The sequence below is a fragment of the Cryptotermes secundus genome, unplaced genomic scaffold (assembly GCF_002891405.2).
Source record: "Cryptotermes secundus unplaced genomic scaffold, Csec_1.0 scaffold614, whole genome shotgun sequence".
Classification (NCBI taxonomy): domain Eukaryota; kingdom Metazoa; phylum Arthropoda; class Insecta; order Blattodea; family Kalotermitidae; genus Cryptotermes; species Cryptotermes secundus.
The window spans coordinates 511,880-533,180 of record NW_019728501.1 but is presented as its reverse complement, the minus strand read 5'-3'; the positions used below and the strand labels follow the sequence as shown (position 1 = coordinate 533,180).

General features: G+C 37.6%; 1 protein-coding gene across 6 annotated transcripts in view; it reads left to right on the top strand.

The window, feature by feature from the left end:
- LOC111865222 (ephrin type-A receptor 4-A) overlaps positions 1 to 21,301 on the top strand; it is a 550,534-nt gene that overhangs the window by 513,318 nt on the left and 15,915 nt on the right. Inside the window, exons 13-19 of one of the 6 annotated variants that reach the window (XM_023853092.2) lie at positions 6,624 to 6,641; positions 8,093 to 8,143; positions 12,048 to 12,188; positions 12,342 to 12,604; positions 13,886 to 14,095; positions 15,319 to 15,497; positions 19,203 to 19,361. In XM_023853092.2, coding sequence (XP_023708860.1) covers positions 6,624 to 6,641; positions 8,093 to 8,143; positions 12,048 to 12,188; positions 12,342 to 12,604; positions 13,886 to 14,095; positions 15,319 to 15,497; positions 19,203 to 19,361 — 1,021 coding nt within the window. Of the gene's footprint in view, positions 1 to 6,620; positions 6,642 to 8,092; positions 8,144 to 12,047; positions 12,189 to 12,341; positions 12,605 to 13,885; positions 14,096 to 15,318; positions 15,498 to 19,202; positions 19,362 to 21,301 lie in introns of all 6 variants that reach the window. The other 5 variants (XM_033751732.1, XM_023853093.2, XM_023853095.2 and 2 more) reach the window with 5 other exon arrangements.

Below are 21,301 nucleotides of genomic sequence, written 5' to 3'. Positions count from 1 at the left end.
GTGGAAATAATACTCAACTGTGAATACTTTTTCCTCAGTTGAGAGACCCATTTCCAACAACAACTGCAAAACACCACTTCCTTTTCACTACTGGGAACCTGTGTGGCTGGAACTATGCCCGTGCGTTTGAGATGCACGAGTTTCAGTACTGAATTTTTGGTGCATACTGTATTTTGGTTTCATATAAAGAAATATAAATTGTTAAAACTTTTAACATTGTTGTGCAAAGTATTAACATTGAAGGTTATGATCTACAAGAATCTGAATGCAGTAGAGTGGTGTATACACAGAATGTTCAGTTCTGTAAGGATATTTTTCTTTATAAAAAAAGAGAAAGAGGCAGAATGCAAGGAAGGGGGCAGTCAGTTGACATATTGCACTGAACTTCTCAGCAAACACTAGGTAAACTACTTGTCAGTGACACTGCTCCACGTTCAGAAATATCGTCCACATTCAGAAGTATCTGGTGCTGTTGGAATAATAAACACCTAATTGATATGTCAGTAAATGTAGTTAAGATCCAGACCCTAGTTGTGTAGGACATGAAATGGGAGAATAAGAACTGTGGCATTTCAGAATTATTACAACACCCTTTTCTAATTTTTAATAGTGAGTAATAACCATAAGCCTGATGTGAACCCTAATTAGTAGTGTGACTACGAGTATCCATAGAAGTATAGTGGTTTCATTTGCTGTGGAAGTTGGTAAGATGATGAGTAATTGTCAGTTTTAATGGAAAAAAGGTTGATGATACAATGTTAAATTTATGGTGGAAAAGTAAGAGAATATTATGTTTATATAGAGATAAGGAGCTCTCCAAAAATTTTCTTTGAGATGAGGTAACCCAAATATAATGCTATTAAGTATATTTTAAGCTTGTACTTCACACACACTAATCAAATCCCTTATCACTGAGGTAATGTCAGTTTAATTATTTGTAACATGAAATACACATAAATTTAATTTGGTAGAATGGTGTAATTCTTTCATATCATCTTTCTGCCTCATATTGATATGAACAATTCCATATAACTGCAGATGGTGACTATCTTATCACATTCATTTGAGTTTTAGGCTGTAGTTTTAATGTGCAAAGTAAATATGAAAGATTTATATACAGTTTCTAGAAAATAGCATCAACAGTACATAGTGTAGTTACAAAATGATAAATGTTGAATTCAGATATGATACATTATAATGGACATGTTTGTTCATATGCATGCAGAAAAACATTTGAACCACACCTAACAGCTGTGCCCTCTTGTTTTAATGGTGGTAAAAAAGAAGGTAGAGTTACCCCTGTAACTGGCCATGGAGGCCCATAGGGTTGTGAGATGTTGAGACTCCCACATTCTCTGCGCAGCTCGCAGATGACAGTCAGGTTGCCAGCCTCATGCACCAGCCACCCTTTACCCCCAGGGAGATTCCTGGTACTCATTTCTGCTTAAGGCTGAGTCGACCCTAAGACCACAATGCAGCTGGAAGGACTAGGCCAATAGATAAAAACAAGTGACCTTATTCGAAACCGAACTAGTGACTTTCCAGCTTGTAGTGTAGTGCCTCAACTAATTATGCTACCATGTGCCCCTGTTTGAATGGTTGCCCTTTAAAATAGAGTTGTATGGTGTAATTTTACAACTAATCAGAATGAAAGGCTGTTCTTTAGGATGTGGAAGTTCTTAACGTGTCTTTTAATAGTGACTGCAGCTCTTTATTTTGCCCTGTCATTTTACAAAATAAGTTATGTTACATTGCAACCAATATGTGTGAAAGGAACAGTGTCACCATATTTTGTATGATCTGTCAAAGTATCATGGATTTGGTTAACTGCCAAGATACCATTAGGAGAAGAGATATAAAAAAAATAGTTTCAGAATGCTAATGTCAGGAATGACAATTTTAGGCTGAACAGCGTTAAGCGACTTCTGTTGCTTATTTTTTTACATATATACTTTTAAGAACAAACTTTCAATGGATTGTCAAAAAGGGAATGTCCAGAAACAGAAATATGAACTTTTGAATATAACAGAAATATTAGAGAAGTAGGCCCATAATGCATGAAGAATAAAAGGTAATCTTAAAGAGACAAACCAAGGCAAAGGGGTTTCCCACTGGAGTATTTTTAAAGGAAACCATGCCATAAAGATGTATTTGGTTCTTAAGTTTATAAAGAAGGATGTTACAGTGGAACCCTAGTCATGTGTTTGCCTTAAGGATACAAATAATAGATAAGAACTGTGTATTCATTTCTTTATTGCATTGGTTACCTCCCTTGTTTACCATGTTTGAAATCAGTACTACATTGGTGTGCCACAATGTTATAATTTTGATGTATGTGTAAGTTGGCTTGAGGCAATGTCACTTCCAAATGTTTGCTATCACTGTGCTTAGTTATAATCACTTGTGATTTGTATTTTGTTTAGTGTCCTGTCTCATCTATAATACTGTAGAGCACTCATTCACTACCACTTACTGTAGTCGCATCTGTTGCTTGCAGAAATAATAGTCTTGTATCACTGTTGCAAATTAAGTGTAATCAGGGTGGTCACTGCAGAACCTGTGTCATATAACATAGTTTTCTTTCCTTCAGTTTACTGCATTCTCTGAATTAGAGTGCATTAAATGAACACATGGGGATATGTCTTGCTGGAGGCATACTATAGCTCTAAAACTACTCCAGTAATTTTGAAGGAATGTGATATTCACTGTTGATTCTCAGTCATGTTTAATTTTGGTTTGTGGCAATCAAACGTAACCTCTATTTAACATTAAGCCCAAATGAAAATTGACAATTTTTTTAAAAGGTGGCTTATATTAAAAAGAGTGCTGTATAATGCAACTCTCATTAAACTCTGCTACTTTTGTATGAACACATTTTGATTTGGCGAATATTTAAGAAAACACAGAAAGATACAATTTGCAATATGATACCTTTCGAAGAGTAGATTTGAATCAGCATGAAATGGATACCAATGCAACCGAGAGATGCAAGATCACAAAGATTGCGTTTGGAGAATACAGGGGGTGGGCAAAATAATGGAAACACTAAGAAAGTGAGGAACAGAATTTGTGTTGGCTGCATCCATTGAAAGAACTTCAGATGGCAACATTGAATTTTCTTCCATTTGTATACACTGTAATGCTCATGCCAGTGTATTAGTGATTGTGTTAAGTGACAGTTCAAGTGAAAGAATCAGAAAACGGGAGACTTATCCGATTTTGAAAGAGAACATATCGTTGGTGCGCACTTAGCTGGAGCATCTTTGATAAAAAACCAGCACATTATTAAGTGTATCAAGAGCAGTAGCTTGTAAGGTTACTTGGCATGCCTGAATCGTGGGAAGATAACATCAGCAAAGAGGAACGGTGTGTGAAAATGAACATTGACAGAAAGAGATTGTCATACATAGAGAAGGATTGATTGTTTTGAAAATGATGGCAAAATATCGCATGTGTCACCTAAGGATAGTTCATTAGCAGATGAGATGTTAGAACACTTGGAGGAATACATGAGCTGGATGAGAATCCTAGGATGTTAAAGTCTAGCTCACCCTAAGGAGTCATTGTAAATGCTATAAACCGTTAAAACCACACTAATTTGTACCATGTATAATTTGGGCTGTCATTGCTTTTATATATTTTATTTACACAGAATGGAGATTTTTCCTTTACAACTTCCTCTCAGGTAAGTATCTAATTTGTGGAAACATTGCAATTATCCACTTTTTTAAAAAAGAACTGAACTTGAAAATATTTATGTGTAATTTTGTTCTTTAATTCAAATTATTCGTTTCTTCTATTAGTGTGAATTATTGATGTTTTACTGTATTTGCCAAATATGATTCATAGTACAGGCTTTATTAAACACTAAATTTTTATTATTATTGTTATTATTTATTATGTTGTTGTGTTATCTGGCACTCTTGCAGAGATTGTGTGTTGGATGGTGTTTGTAATGTTAGGACTAAATGTTGCTTGGAATTGTGGCTGGTGGAGGACAAGATGGATGCTTCACTCAGTTATTCTTGTTATTAGAGTAGACTAACATTACAAACTACCTTAAGAAAGAACCTCATTCCTGAAGAACAGTGCATCTAAATACTTAGTGTTGCAGTTGCGGCCACCCTGAATGCCATAAATGTTATGTATTAACGATAACCATTTGTTGGTTGTGTGAATGTCACTGCAGGTAACAATGACACATTGTAGCAAATTCAGCACAAAGAGAGGAGTGTTGATGTTCTGTAAATTAAATATCTCACAATAGACATTTTAATAGTGTTTCACGCACTCATAGAAGCACATCACTATGACTTGAAGATCGTAATGTAAATGTCTGAGTGTCTGTTGTGTTGTTATATATATATGTGTGTGTGTGAGGTGCACTAACTTCGCTGACAAGCAGCGGTCGCTCGTTCGGTATAGTTCGCTTCGAACTATAGGCCACGGAGTTTTATATGAGGTTCTGTCAGAAAGTTCCTGGACTACTGCCATTGTAACTGTCTTGGTGAAAGAAGACGTGGGGAGGCCAAGGCCAAGGCCTCACTTCTGCAAGCCTGTTGCATTAGCCTGCCACGTGTCACCACACTGTGAACATGCATTGTTTTTACATGAGTACTTTTTTGACTTGTGTTTCGTTTTGTCTGCAATGTATGTCAAAATTGAGCGATATGTCTGCATCAAGTTTTGTGTGATGCTTAGTAAATCTGTTACCAAAACCCTTGAAATGCTTCGACATGCTTTTGGAGAAAGAATTCGAGAACTCATCCATGAAGATCATTGCCAAGCACTCTATGAGCTTGCAGACCTCGTTGGGATCAGTTACAGAGTTTGCTAGGAGTTCTTAACAGAAAATTTGAACATGCACAGCATTGCCAACAAGTTTGTTCTCTGACTTTTGGGAAATGATCAAAAGCAGCAGTGTGTAAACGGGTGTCTTGAGCTATGAGAGAGGGCTAATGAGGACCCAAGTTTTATCTGTAGGATAATAATGAGTGATGAAAGTTATATTTACTGTTATGATTCAGAAAGAAAGCAACATTCTTCAAATTGGAAGAGCAAAATAGCGCTGCAGGTCCAGAGTTTAACACTGAGCATGCGCATTGTTTTTTTTTTATGTGAAGGGGATTGTTCACCATGCATTCCTTCATCCTAACACTAGGGTCAACTCTGACTTTCACTGTGTTGTTTAAGATGCTTGAGAGAAAATGTGCGATGAAAAGGACCGGAACTTTGACACAATCACAACTGGATTCTTCATCACGACAACGCACCTGCCCACACATCCCTGAAAACCACAGAGTCTGTACTAACAACAACATGGTTATCGTTCCCTATCCTCCCTACTTGCCGGACTTAGTCCCCTGTGATTTTTTTTTTCCCTAATTGAAAATTAAAGTGAAGGGAGGACAACATTTTGAAATAGTTTCTGACATCCAAAAGGAACCACAAGCAGTACTCAACAGCATAAAGTAAAATGACTTCCACTGTGTTTTTGAAGTGTGAAAAAATTGTGGGATCACTCTGTACATTCCAATGGAGACTATTTTGAAGGAAATTGCACCAAAAATTAAGTTTTTTTTTACCTAGTCCAGGAACTTTCTGATAGCACCTCATAGCTAGTCAGTACAGTGACTGCCTGTGTGCCGGACTGCCAGGGTTGTATTTCTGGCAGGGGTAAAGGGTTTCTCTTGCCACAGTGTCTTAGATCAGGTCTGGGATTCAACCAGTCTTCTATCCACTGGGCATCAGGAGTAAAGAAAGAAGCCTGAGCATGAAGCTGAGCATTCATCGCTGTCTAGTGCTGAGGTTAAGAATGTGTGGAGCTATATTTCCTCTCCCCCATACATATTCATGGTGTGGTGCTTAATTAAGAACTACAGTGTCCAGTCTGTTTTGTTTTCTGAGCTTTTCTGTTACAACTCTACTGAGGAAGGGTCTGAACAAATGGGCATATGAAAGAGTGAGTTCAGTTTTTATGCTCTTCATTGATGAAAATAATTATGAATGTAATCAGAGTTTGTGTAAAGACATTAATTTGTTTTTCTTTATGAAAAGATGCTGGTATGACATAATGTTATATGTCACTAGAAGAAAAGCTGTTTTTGTAACTAGAAAAGAAAAAGGGTTTCTTTAGCGTATGGCATTTAGACCTGTTGCTAGACAACATGATGAGCTTTTAGATTTTGTTCCAGTTTTTCTTTTATCAGTGGAGGCAACAATTGTCTGACTTTCATGTGGGATGAAAACATAATTTGGGTCATATTTAGAGTCCATTGCTTAAGAATGTTAGTGGTTAAATTTGAAAGAGGTGTTCCAGAACTTGTGAACACTTGGGTAGTGAAATATACCATGACCATTGTCATCATTACATTTATGACTGCTAACTTATTCCGGTTTATAGATGTTTTCTTCCTGACACATTTCTCTTTGTGATGGATTTGCTGGTGTATTGCTCAATTGTTAATGTTGCTTATACCATGCATTCTTTTGTCTAACTTACTGATTACTCTTACACATCCTGCCTTTAATTATTTTTTCTGTCTATTTGTTTTTATCTTTTACATGCAATCAATTCTCACCCCTGCCAACATTGCCAATGAACCAACAATCCAATCAAGCAGGACTAGTAGTCACCTACAGTAAGTTGTTCAGTTGGTGCACCTGCTGATTTGCTCGCTGGCTTGCTGTGTTGTTATGCAACTTAGATGTGTAGATAGAGTAGATTCAGAAAGTAGTTTAGTTACATTCATTTCATTAATTCTGCACTCTTCCCCACATCTTGTTATTACAGTTCATTTTTTTATTGCTTTTCATCCAAATTATTTACAGGTCAGTATTGGCATGTATGTTTCTGTGAACATTAATTTGTGATGCAATTGGATGTGTTCAGTTCAGGTAGTTACAAAGACTGTGAATGAATAACTGCAACTAATGGTTCACTTTCCTGGGATGTAAACCCTTGTAGATCATTACTTTTTTGGAAGTACATGTTATCTCCATCTTCAGGGTAGCACTGAGCAAACAATGTGGCATCATGTCCTAGAAGAAGTAACCTTCACAGTCACCACCATGGGAACCACAATTATTGATTACATTCCTTTTCATGTAGATATGTTGCTGCTGTTCATAATCTACAGGGAAGATAACAGACTAAATTTTGTCTATTTTAAGTATATTAAAAAGGCAGTGTCATAGCCCAGGCAGCTTCTTACAACGAAAATCTGTGGTAGTCCATCTGGGATTTGTGGTTGACAAAGTGACTTTGCAGTATGTTTCTTTTCTTCCTAATTATTTTGAGTTTACTCTGCCAACCATCATTCCACTGATCTGTATCATCTGGCAGTCATCATGCCACTGATACGAATCTCACTTCGATGTATGTGATGGACCTGCCTACCCAGTACATTATCAGAATTTGACCCCAGGATGGGCCTCACTTCTGACTCAACATTTGGATTGATTCTCTGGTTATTTAAAAACTTTTTTTCAGCCACACGTTATACCATATACCATAAAAGGAAAGAATAATTGTAAATAATGAATTGCCAAGGATGTGGAAGAAAGTGGTCATGAACTGTTTTAAGGTACTGGTTCTCAGTTTGGCTGGAGAGAACAATGAAAACCATGAATGCCTTGTTGTAGCTGGGCTGATATTCAAGAACAGTTTGTGTGCTGAGTGTTCATAGCAGTTTCAGTTCTCTTTCTTTCTTCCATTAATAAAATAAAAGTCCAAATTTTCATCACTCTTATCAGTGGAGAACAGTTAATTTCTTATTCAATATGTCATGTCTTTTCATCCATGAGTTGCCCATCCAGCAATTTCTAGTTCTTTTTTCTCTTCTTTTTAATTTGTATCTCTTCTTTCCTCATAAACTTTATTCCATTGGAGCAGACTGACAAAGACCAATGTTGCATATGAAGATAGCCCCATAGTTACAAAATAAATATATTTTCACTAACCACAACCTTTTAACATTTTGTTTTGTTGCTTTTGTATTACTTATTTTATACTGTTATTTTTTTGCACCACTCTTTCATTTTTGTCTGTTATTGTTGCATCATTTGTGTTTGGTTTCATGTGTGTTCCCAGTCCACTGCAACTTGGACAGTCCTCCTATTGTAACCACACATACCAATGGATGTAAGTAGCACGCAACTCTGCAACTGCACATGGTTCACATGTTTATTTCAATTCATGCCATTTTAAAATCTATCTTTTTTCACTCCATTTGTGGGCCATAATAACATAATTACCCAAATATAAGACAGTAACACATATTGCAACATAGAAACAGTTCTTTTCCAAATTTAATGTTGAATCATATTTTTCCAGTTCCTTTTAATATAGAACCACTTAAAACTACATATTAAATAACGTCTTTCAATTTCCTGCTCATATTTACTCATGTACAACACTATAGCATGTTCATGAACCAAAGAACAATCTGCCCACATTGTGGATATCAATGTACTCATTGCTGAATGCTTTGTACTACTGCTGAATCAGTTATCATAATATATTCTTCTTTTTTAGTGATTGCCAAATGAACCCTCATTTTTTAGATACTAAATTAAGGAAAAGGACCTCATGTTATGTTCAGATAAATACAACTGTTCTGTAGAAAGAACAGTTGACTATTGCATTCTATAACTGGGTCAGTGAAAGAATCATCTCACATTTGTTTCTCACCCTAGTAGTACCACCTCTCAAAATGCATTCCCTCACTCACACCACTGGCCACTGTGTATCAGCACAAACCTTGATCTTATTTCTGTTTAACATTTAAGATACCCTGTTTCCAAAGGGGTTTGGTTAGAAACCAAACCTAAGGAGGCTTCAATGTTTTAATAATATTGGCATTATTAAAGTTACTTTCAAAGAGAGAAGGGCAGCAGCATATCTCTTCCACAGATGAGATCCCTTCTGCTAGTACAGAATGTTTTTCATTGAGTTTCTGGAGCCTTTCAAATCAGTAGAAGATCCATGTCAGAGATAGTAAATGAACCAGCAGAAGCCACTAAAAATAAGGACAGATAATGCCATTTTATGTTACTGAAACCAATGAGAATAATGTTACAGCTGTGAGTTTTAGTGAAGTAAGTGGCTCCCTCCTAATGCAGGGAGGCATGCCTGGTGTGTTATGAATTTCCACTGACAAATGATGTCCTTTTATTATATTAAAATTGATCATATTCTTTCAGTTACAGTATCGATTAGCCACAAGAATGGTGATGAAATAAAGTTTGTCCATCCTTCCGGTGCAGGGAGTCAAATGTTATTTTTTTATTGCTTTACATTGGTGAATATCATTTCATTTTATCGGAATTGATTAGAATTTATTGTATATTTCAATGAACGATGATTTCAACAGTGAATGACAGTGGAAGTAGGCTGCTTCCTCCTCCTAAGACAGTGAACTTAAGCTTTTGACAGGGGAGGTGTGAATTGTAGGTAGGGTGGGGGAGCAGGTGGCCAACTTTAACTCCCACTACCCATATTCATTCTTTTGTTGACTCAGGTATGGTTTCTTTAACAGATGTAAGAATGTATGGTGAGTGGGGACCAGTTGGTCTAAGGAAAAGGTGCTGCATTTCTATATTTTAGGTCTCAGGATAGAAACCAGTTATATTCAATCAGTGAGTTTTCTTGTCCTCACCTTCACTAGCACCAAATGGGCAGGGACTGAACAGATTACAGCTGCAGGCAACAGCCACAACTGGCAACAAATTCATGGTGTAGGAGAGTCTTGGTTAGTCCAGAAAATAATGTGATGACTATGGTACGACAACATATAGAAAATTGGAAGGCTGGACACTTTCCAGTATGAACCTCATTACCACCAAATTGATTAATTTATATACTAGGCCAGGGATGGCCCAGCTTTTAAGTCTACAGGCCACATTTTGAAGTCCAAATGCTTTTTGGGATCACTGAAGTCAGTAAGCCTCTTGGTTTCAACCCCAGAGCTGTACTTTACCTAACCCTTTATTTTGAGGCTTCATTAGCTCAACCAAAGCCTCCAATTCTGAACAGTATGCCAGTATCTCTTTCTTGTCTGCTGTCCAAGAACAAAAAAATTAGAATATACAGAACTATAATTTTGCCTGTGGTTCTGTATGGGTGTGAAACTTGGTCTCTGACATTAGGGAGGAACATAGACTGAGGGTGTTTGAGAACAGGGTGTTAGGGAGAATATTTGGACCAAAGAGAGATGAAGTAACAGGAGGTTGGAGAAAACTGCATAATGAGGAGCTTCATAACTTGTACTCTTTTCCAAGTATAATTAGAATGATCAAGTCAAGGAGGATGAGGTGGGCAGGTCATGTAGCACGAATGGGGGAGGCGAATAGGATATTGGTGTGAAGGCCAGAAGGAAAGAGACCACATGGAAGACCAAGGCATAGGTGGGTGGACAATCTTAGAGATAGGATGTGATGGTATGGATTGGATAGGTCTGGCTCAGGATAGGGACCAGTGTAGGGCTCTTGTGAACACAGTAATGAACCTTCGGGTTCCATAAAATGCTGGGAAATTCTTGAGTAGCTGCAGAATTGGCAGCTCCTCCAGAAGGGCTCAGCTCCATGAGTATGTAAGTAATTACAGTATCTCTGCTGCTAGTTGGGAATTACTACAATTCTTATGCCCTGAGGATGGAGTAACATTGTCCAAATCAAGGCTCTTTGGAATTCTTTTTCTATTAGTGATTTCTGGATGAAAAGTAAAATGTGAATGTTTTCACAGATAAATGTTACTTTTAAATTGATATTATTTAATCAAGTTTAAAATTATGTAACTTCAGTTCAAAATTTTCCTGATGCATAAAGGAAAGTATGCGTGAAATGTTGTATATGTATAATAAGATTGATTACATTTTGTAGTTTTTAGTAAGTTTTAGACATAAAAAGCTTATACTTCATTGTTCCATTGATCCAAGTTTCATGGATCACAGATGCCATTTAAAATTACCTCAGTTTGTTGCAAGTGAAAATGAATGTTTCATATTCTTCTCTAGAGTGTAGAAATATTTTACAACTTCCAGTTTTTAAACCTAAAACTGCTTTGTAGAATGTCTCGGAAACAGCACCTCCATTCTTACATCTTGTGATTTGGATGTTTTGCTTAACAGTGACACCATCTTGAAGTTGGTATGTTTTGGAAATATATTTGTCCACTAGTTAATGCTTGTTATGTGTCTGTGTTCTGAAGTAGCTTTGTAGCCCTCATAGCTGTGCTGTGTATTTTTTGGGACTGGAGCCATGTGTTATTTCCTGTTGATAGTTTCTCTAATATGGAAAATACAAGTATTATGTGTTTCAGAAGCATGTGTTGAAAGTCATATACTTTGATTAATTTAATGGTGTATAGTTATGAATTTTATAAAAATAACTGGGAGTACACATTCTATTTATAATTAACAGAATGCATGGTTTGTTGTTCAGGAAAGGAGCTTTCTTCATTAATTTCATGCATATTTAGCACAGACACGCGTGCCCATTCATTTGATCACAGCTTATTTGAAATTATATCAAAGTTAATGTGAGAGCAATTTTGGAAGCAAGAATTTACTGTGGCATGGTGCCTGAGGGCTGGAATAGCAGAGCAAGATGAGATGTCCATTGCTAGGCAATGGGTTGATAAACACATTGGCACTCATAGTGGCTGGTTAGCCATGAGCACAGAAGTAGAGGAATCTCCACTCTTAGAGGCCATTTCTAGTTACTAACACATGACATTACAATGCCTTATACATGTATATATGTGCACAGACTCTAATTCTGTCAAAATCTCAAGATTAATTTTTTCACCAACAGAATACCTCCTGATACTGTGCACATTATATGAGAAAGTAAAGAGGAACAGATACATTTTCAACTTTGTTACTGTACAAGATGTGTATAACACAGACAGTGGTGCAGACAGTACACACATCTAAGAATTTCTTAGTCTTGGGATGATCATAGTACTTTAAGCAGTATGGCTGGAAATGTATATTAATGATATTTTTGGTCCAGAATAAAATGTGACATAATCTCTTAATGTGCAGTGACAACGCCACTTTTCACAGCGGTTGGTGCATCAAGTCGAACTTACATCGATCCTCACACATACGAAGATCCCAATCAGGCTGTCAGAGAATTTGCTAGAGAGATAGACGCTTCATGTATCACTATTGAAGCAATCATAGGTATGGAAATGCTATTTTACTCATTCTGTACTCTTTCCTGCTTGTTGTATGTTTTCTATACATATAATGTCATATCAGAAGCATAGTTCTTAGGCCTTTAATATACATATGTATCATTAACACATTTTTAACAATTTTTTGTGCAAATTTTAGGTGGAGGAGAATTCGGTGATGTGTGCCGAGGAAAGTTAAAGTTGCCACCAGATGGCTGTCGAACAGAAATCGATGTTGCCATTAAGACTCTGAAGCCAGGTAGCTCAGACAAAGCAAGAAATGACTTCCTTACTGAGGCATCTATCATGGGTCAATTTGAACATCCAAATGTGATATTCCTGCAGGGTGTTGTGACAAAGTCCAATCCAGTCATGATTATCACAGAATATATGGAGAACGGCTCTCTTGATACATTCCTTAGAGTAAGTGACTTTCAAAGTAGCAACAGTTCTTCATGATATCACAAATTCACTGGCTATAATCACTTTTTGGAATATAATGGGAATAATAATTTTACATAATTCTGAGTTTTATATTGAAGAAAGGATTGAGCATTGATCACTGGAGTAGGTTCCCAGGTGTGTTAAGACTGCATGCTGTTTTCAGATTGTAAGCATTTGTAAGAATGACCTCACTCTTTGCCAAAGATTTTCTTTCTCTCTTTGTTCCTATCTTTCTCCCTCCCTCCCTCCTTCCTTCCTTTTTTCCTCTGTGTTGCAAGTTTCAAGACTTGGGCAGTCCTACATACAGACAAGTAGATGTTCTTGCATTCAGTTTTATGCATGTAGTCAGAAACTGTTACTTTCTGTAGCACTTGTTTGTGACATTTGACCCTTAAATAAGGCACATATGATAAATGTTCCTAGTTTTATTACATAATGGTATGAAACCGCGGGCGACCTTGATGGCTGACAACCATGCCACAAACTCCTGCCCCAGCAAGAACATTCAAGATAGCCACAGCCAACAAACCAAACAAAACCCTCTACCATAACACATAACATATTACAGATAAGGCAAAGGCATGCAGCTCAAGGACACCTAAATAAAACAGATGGTTACCCCACATAACCAGAAGTAATCCAAGGCAGCTACATAAGAGAAACAAAATAGCGTTACAGTGAGCAGCAGATTCCTTCAGCACAACAACCTGTACACCTGAAGATGGCCAGTTAGGCAGAAACATATAGTGTCAATAAAGAAAACCGACAAGTGAATAGTAACCGACATTGCAGATAGACGGCTTAAAAGCAAAATGCGAAGTCAGATTTTTATGTACACTTTTTCTTTTAATTCGCTTAGTGGGGTGCAGAGTCCAACTGGGTCCACTGGGCACAGCTGCCACTGATTGGCCTATTGTAGCCTTCTCCGGGTGATTATGACGATGGAGAATTTGATGGAATGAAGATTGGCAAGGGAAACCGAAATGCTCGGAGAAATCCTTTATGTACACTCTTACTGAGGAATCCTAATTTGGGCATTTTGAACTATGTTCCACACTTGCATTCACTCATGGATTGATTTTTAATATAACATCCAGTTAATTCATCTATTTATGTTTATATTAACAAAGTTTTGCACCAGTCATAATGTAAGAAGCTTAATTTAAAGAAAATTTAACATGTTACTGTGATAATGAAAGCATTATTTAGATAAGTATTTTGACACGTTGAACCACCGTGAACAATGCCTTTACTCGATAGGCTAATGATGGCAAGTTCCAAGTCATCCAGCTGGTTGGGATGCTGCGTGGCATAGCTTCAGGCATGCAGTATCTGTCCGAGATGAACTATGTCCACAGGGATCTCGCAGCCCGTAATGTACTGGTCAATGCTCAGCTTGTGTGCAAGATTGCAGACTTTGGTTTGAGCCGTGAAATAGAAAGTACTACTGAAGGGGCATATACCACAAGGGTAAGATTTTGTATTATATTAGATTTATGAAATTTATTTCTATAGCATTGTTCAATGTTTACTTCAAATAAGTACAATAAATTTGCAAGTTTTGTTTAAGTCTGTCTGTGACAAAGAGTGGGACCCATTTTGATTCAGTTTCGGGTTAAAAGACTGATGAAATCTGCTTATTGCTGTATTCTTGTGTACACACAAATGTCTCCTCTGAATGAAATGGATTTTGCCCATTTTGAACCTTTATGAATGAATCTTTACTTTGATTTGGGCTTCTACTTTATATGAAATTCCAAACATTCACTCTGCAAAAATCTTAATGATATAATTGGATTTCAATAAAGCACAATATTGCAATTGTTCAATTAAATTAAAGTTCAATATGATGTAACTGTATTGGCTAATCAGACTCTCATGTTATCTGAAGGGCATAAATTAATTTTAGGAACTGTTTGTTAATCTACAGTGATTGAAATGGTCCTGACAAAATTTCGGAACTCAGTGCAATGAACATTTTGTACATTTCTTCAGAGTGAGCATGATTTGAGATAGTTAACTGCTGGAGTGACAATATCAGATTGATGGACTGTACATGATGGTTAAATTATTGAATTGTATAATTATGGTTCCTTTTATGAATGTGGCTCTAAAAGGACTAGTTTCTGTCCTCAGAACTAATATATGTAAATTGTGACATGTTCTATATCCGATGGCTTTGGTAGCCAGTAAGGATCTGTGAAAATGAAAATAAAGATACAAGATGTCATTGAACCCCTTGGTTAATAAGAGGTACATCTTTATTGTAGCTTATTTGTTCACACTGTTCATGCGTGTTCTTTTGCTGGTTCAGTGTTGTTAGAAGAGGGAGTACACAAAGTCACAACTGTGTGGACCACAGTAAGAAGGGTGGAGGTATTATTGCCTCACCTCTCAGGCATTAATGAAATTAGATATAAGCATTGAGGTAAACCTGTAATACTCTAGGCTTATATTCTATACGTAACCACTTTAGATGTCATTCATGCTACTGGCTGTTTTGGTTAATGTATTTTGTTCTCGCCAGTCTTGTTACGTGAATGCTGGTATAGTACATGAAAACATGTTACCTTTATTGAAATTAAGATATATTATTTGTACTAGTTGATTGAAATATATTATTTGATTGTGAACTAAGAAGAGTAAACTTTTATAAAGTTGATGTTTAGTTTATTGTTTATATCTTGTTCCAGGGGGGCAAGATCCCTGTAAGATGGACTGCACCCGAAGCCATAGCATTCCGCAAATTCACATCTGCCTCTGATGTCTGGAGTTTTGGTATCGTGTGTTGGGAGGTTATGTCATATGGAGAGAGGCCGTATTGGAACTGGTCCAATCAGGATGTTATCAAGAGTATAGAAAAGGGCTACAGGTATGTGTGTTTTCCAAGGTGGACATTATGGCATGCAGTGACTGCACTTTTTTTTAATATAGCGCTTTCATATATAGAGTATTTAGCGATCTTTGGGAAGATAGTTGATTTGTAACTTAAAAGGTAAAGTTGTCCCTGTGCCTAACTCATTAAGCATTGTACCATAAAGGTGTATGGGAGAGTGGATGTTTAGATTCAGATTTTCTTGACCTTGGCACTACCTGGAGGTGGGCGGTCAGCTTCACGCCCTGGCTGCTTTATCCTCGGGGAAAGAGGCACTGGTACCCATTGTATAAGAGGTTGGGTGGACCCCAGAGCCAGTCTGGATGACATGGCGAAGAGAACATTTTTTGTTCTACCAGGACTCAAACTCTGACCCCTCGGTCTTCCAGGCATTAGCTATACCAACTGTGCTATCCTGGCTCCCGACAATTGATTTGTAGTGCTATAAAATGACACGTAATAGTGTTAATTTCATTCTTGTGAGATTTGAGGTTCTCACAGTGATGGATATCAAGATTACAGTCTTCTAGGTACCCTGAAAACAGATGGAGCAGGTTTGTCTGCAGTGCTGGTACCAATTTGTCAGACTGTACAATACAGTATCCCAGAAGACCTTAATTGTGATTTCATTCTTATTGATGGCTGATGAGTGCAAAATTAAATACAGTATATGGCATTTAATATTTGCCCATAGTCTATTACCATATATTTCCCAAATTCAGAGAAAAGTCCTTTTGTAAACATCTCTTATACGGAATTTATGGCACTACAAGAAATACTTGTTAGTGCATTAAAATATTTCATATATTGATTTTTAATGTTTATGCATTGTTGTTACTCTAAAGGGCTGCACCATAGCTCAAGCTGTTAGTCGCTGGCTTCCCACTGCCGCGGCCCAGGTTCGAGCCCGAGTCTGGTGAAGTGGGATTTGTGGTGTACAAAGTGGCACTGGGGCAGGTTTTCTCAGAGTAGTTTGGTTTCACCTGCCACTCTTCATTCCACCAAATTCTTCATCATCATAATCACCTGGGGCAGGTACAATAGGCCAATCAATGGCCGAGGTGCTGAGTGAACCCAGCTGGACTCCACCCCCCACTACGTGAAATTAATTGAAGTTAAATGATAAATGTAATACTTTCTGATCACAGTTGCAATGTAGAAAAAAGAAACTGATTACTTTTTTAATGCAGTAAGACAAATTGAAAGTGTGATACAGTCTGAGTTTGGGGGGGTGGTGATGGAGAAATAATTCTTAAATTACATTTAATCATATGTTGTTTTCTTCTCTTCCATATTAATTAGTTGAATCTGTAAACAGGAGTGAGCACAAATGTGGCATTTACATTTGATGTGGCCCTGGACCTTGTCTGTAGAAAATTAGTGGAAATCAGAACAGATGTTCAGTGCTGTGTTTGTGGGAAATTTATTGTAAATTCATATCTCAAGGCTGCAGTGGTAGTGGAGTAATTAAGGTTGCATTTTAACATCTTCACAGTTTTGCAGTAAACACTGCTCTCTAGACATGATAGCCACCTGTTCATGAATATGTGATTTCTTTTAGGAGGGTCAGTCAAAAAGTTCCCGGAATGGTGGTATAGCACTCTAATGGTTGGACATACGGCGACGCTTACCTAATCACCTTCAAAGTATGACCCTTGCACATACACACACTTGCTCCATTGAGCCTGCCATTGTTGGAAGCAGTGGTGGAAGGCTTCTTTTGGCATCTTCCAGAGCTCAGCCGTCACATTCGATTTGATGTCCTCCATGGTTGCGAAACGTGTCCCACTGAGACCCATTTTCAGAGTAGGGAACAGCCAAAAGTCACTCGGAGCGAGATCTGGAGAGTACGGTGGTTGAGTAATGACAGGAATGTTTTTCTCAGTGAGGAATTGCTGCACAACAAGCGATGTGTGGCTTGGTGCGTTATTGTGATGCAGAAACCACTGTCCCTGCCACTTGTCGCGCCGCTTCTTCCGAACCGCATCGCACAACCTCTGCAAAACTTGCACACATAGAAATGGCCAGTAACAGTACCAACTTCTTGTTCAACTCCGCGATGGTTGATCACATCAAATCAGTTGTCACACTTCTCCAATCATTTTTTTGGTTCTGGATGTCGAAGGTCTCCCGCTGTGCTGGTCATCCTCTAACGTCTCCTGCCCATCCTTAAACCAGAAAAACCAGTTGTAACTGTGGATTTCTATAGTGTAGTATCACCACAAACTTGTTGCAGGGCAGATAGCGCCTCTAAACAGATTTTCCCAATTTGCACAAGAACTTGATGTTCACACGCTGTTCGAACTGCGACATTGCGCCGAATAACCAATACTCATGTCTAATTCAAACGGAACAGTAACGACACTGCACACTGAAACCTGTCCAGACCTGTTGTGCCTGCGAGCAGACATGCTGAGCTTCCCACCACAACAGTGTGTGCGCTATCTTATCCCTCGTTCTCCGTCTGGAGGGGAATTCCAGGAACTTTTTGACTGACCTACGTATGTGTTTTGAAGGACTGCTTTAGCTTTCTGACAGTAGCAGCAGATTTATATTGTATCATGTTGACTCATTGCTGGATAACAACCTTGAAATGAAAAATGAAACAAATCTGCTACTAGACAACAGATTCTTAATAAGCAAGTATATGCAGCCATTACTGAGTAACATCTTCACAAACAAATATGTTCCCATGGAAACAATTGAAGTGCAACAATAAATGATGTTTTCTACATGGTCCATGCCAAGGGATTATCAGTGAGGCAAGATTAGAAGTTAACCACTTGTAAGGGAGTTGTGTGAGAGTAGTAAGGAAGTCTGTGAAGAGAGGACTTAGTCACTGCAGGTTAGAGCGAGCACACAATGAAGTGAGTGCAGAGCTGAAGAATCTCCACTGTTAGTCATTACCAGGGAATGGCTGGTGAAGATGCAGCAGACTGAAAAGACTTAGTGTGTGCTGTAGTGATTTGCAAAGTGTGGAGATCAGCAGTGGCGCTATAATTAAATGTAGCCATGAGTCAAGTGTTGAAGTGGTCAGTAAATCCAATCTCCAATCAAAATCCTGTCTACAGTCACTCTTACATATGAAAATATTTTAGTACTGTTAATTTTAACATACCAGTATTCTTTTTTAGTGGGAGTTACTTTTTTCTCAATTTTTCTTGCCGGTTATCTGTAACATTAGAGGTAACCAGACAAAAGCCGATACTTTTACAATAACTTAATCTTGCTCTATCTCAGGCCTCAACTTTTAGTGATACAAAATGACCATGAGTCAGGCTTTTGTGGGACTGATAAGGCTAAACTTGCTTCTAGGGGAAGGTATATCAGGCGATATAGAAATTGGCACTGTTTGTAAATAAGAAACGTGCTCTGATGAAGGCATATGTGTAATACTTTTTTTTTTCCTTGGCACTACAGCCCCAGTGGGCCTAGGCCTACCTCCATGAACTCCATTCACTTTGGTTTTTCTAGATCTTAGAAATTCGGTAGGACTCCTTGGGCGGGTGATCAGCTCGTTGCAAGGCATCTACCTGTAGACGAACACAGAAAAAAGCACACACAAACTAAACATCCATGCCCTGAGTGGGATTCAAACCCGCGATCCCGGCTTCCGAGCGAGCAAAGACAGTGCACGCCTTAGACCACTTGGCTACCGTGACCAGTTGTGTAATACTTTACTAAATACAATTTTCTCTATAGGTTACCAGCGCCCATGGACTGCCCGGAAGCCATCTACCAATTAATGCTTGACTGCTGGCAGAAAGAAAGAACTCATAGGCCAACATTTGCCTCTATTGTTAAAACACTTGACAAACTCATTCGATGCCCTGACACCTTGAGGAAAATAGCACAAAACAGGTAAGCAATAAATCGAATTTGCTTTTAAGAAAATTATTGTGTAAAATATGATATAAACGTCTTGAAATTAAATGAATCAGTTTCTGAATTCCTCCTTTGTTTGTGTTTTGTTTTGTTTATTTACAGTGTTTTCAATAGTTCTGAGAACAAATTATCTCTGAGAGATTTGTAGTGGGAAAAATACCGATACAAAGAAAAGCTGAAGAATATTGGATTATGTGCTTTTTGAAAATTTAACCATGTGAAATTTCTTGGTTCTTATGGATGAACACTGTACAGGTAGTTGTATATTTGATTGACTATGAGAGAGAGATGATCTGGGTATGATTGTGAACTGTGTATGACTACAGTGAAATGGATTTCAGACAACTAATTAGGATTTGAGGTTCTCACAGCAGTGGTTATGAAGAGTACTGTCTTCTGGGTTGTAACATCTTGTAGTCCATTGAAAGTCCGCTGCCGTTTCAGGGGGCTTGCCACCGCTTTCATGCTGGTGTCTTGCTTGGATTATTTTACCCTGAAGATGGAGGTGATATGTTCTCTGAACTGTCAGTTGAATTTCATTCAACTACACAGAATTATATCCCAGGAGATAGTACTCTTCAATTAATTATTTAGAGTCACAAGGATAGTGAGTGAACAGTGAGAGAGGAGTAGAATAAATGCCTTGTCGCTGCTAATTCTAAATTCAGTAATTCAAAGAGTGAATTAGATTTAAATCTGGGAGATTTGCCAGGGCCAACTTTAGATTATTGTAATATTAAGGATTGTGAAGATATTAGAAATAATTTTGAAGTTCATGTGATGTTCCTTTCTCAACTATGTAAATTATGAAGTGTTGATGGATGGTTGAAATTATGTGGAAGCAGTTATAGCCTGTTTTAAGTTCCTAACTCAAAATTTGACTGGAGGGTGTTTGGAAAATAACTGCCTAAGTTAGAACAACTGAGAACTATGCATGTTACATCCTGAATATGAAGGAGTTCCAACAGCTTATCAGCCACCCTAACTAAGCTTCACTTATGTATGAAAGGAATGTTGTACTATTATTTGTGAACAAGCAGTATGTTATCTAGTCCTGGTTTAGGGCAGAATAGTCAGGTACACAGAAGTGGAGTAGCGCTGTTTTTTATGTAGTAATGCTATAAAAGCTCCTTGGGTTGTGTATCAATATTGAGAAATATGAAGGTGGGTATGGGTAATGAGAACGGTGGGAAAGAAGTTGTCTCAGAATATAGCCTATCTATAAAGATACTTATCCTCATGAAGAGCTTAGTTGAGACAGAAAATTACATTATCATTAAAAAGAATATCCCCTGAATTCAAGACATGAGTGGCCATTATGATTTCCTAGCGAGTACATGATATAAATATAAAATACATTCTAGTGCTTATTTATCTGACATTTGGTACCAGTTGTACAAAACAGAATCCAAATTTTCATGTTCCTTGAAATCTCACCACGCAGCTGTACAAAATACAGTACAGTCAGTTGTTATGTTGATTTTTTCGGAAACATATTCATCCCTGCAAATACTTAGGAAGATTCGGAAACTGATTCATTGAACATTACTGTAGTCATGAGCCTGGCTGATTAGTGCTGGAGCAGAAAAAGTTTTTAGCTGGAGTTCATCTTGAGTTCTTGAAAAATCTATAAAATCGGTTTATTTTGGCTTCTTTAGCTCTGTTAAATATTTTCTTGGCTGAGTAGTTGCTTGATGAATCTTGACTGCAGATTGATTTGTCCTGTGTACTGTTAAATGTGTATGTATATTCATTTGAATGAACGTCTGTTAATATAATGTATTGCATACTGTACAGTTTTGTGACATGACTTATGCATTATTTGGTGTACTGCTTAGATGTGTGAATGATGTCCATGAAATAAAAGAAATTGCTCTAGATTTTCCCATATATTTATGAATTGGAACTTTGTTCCC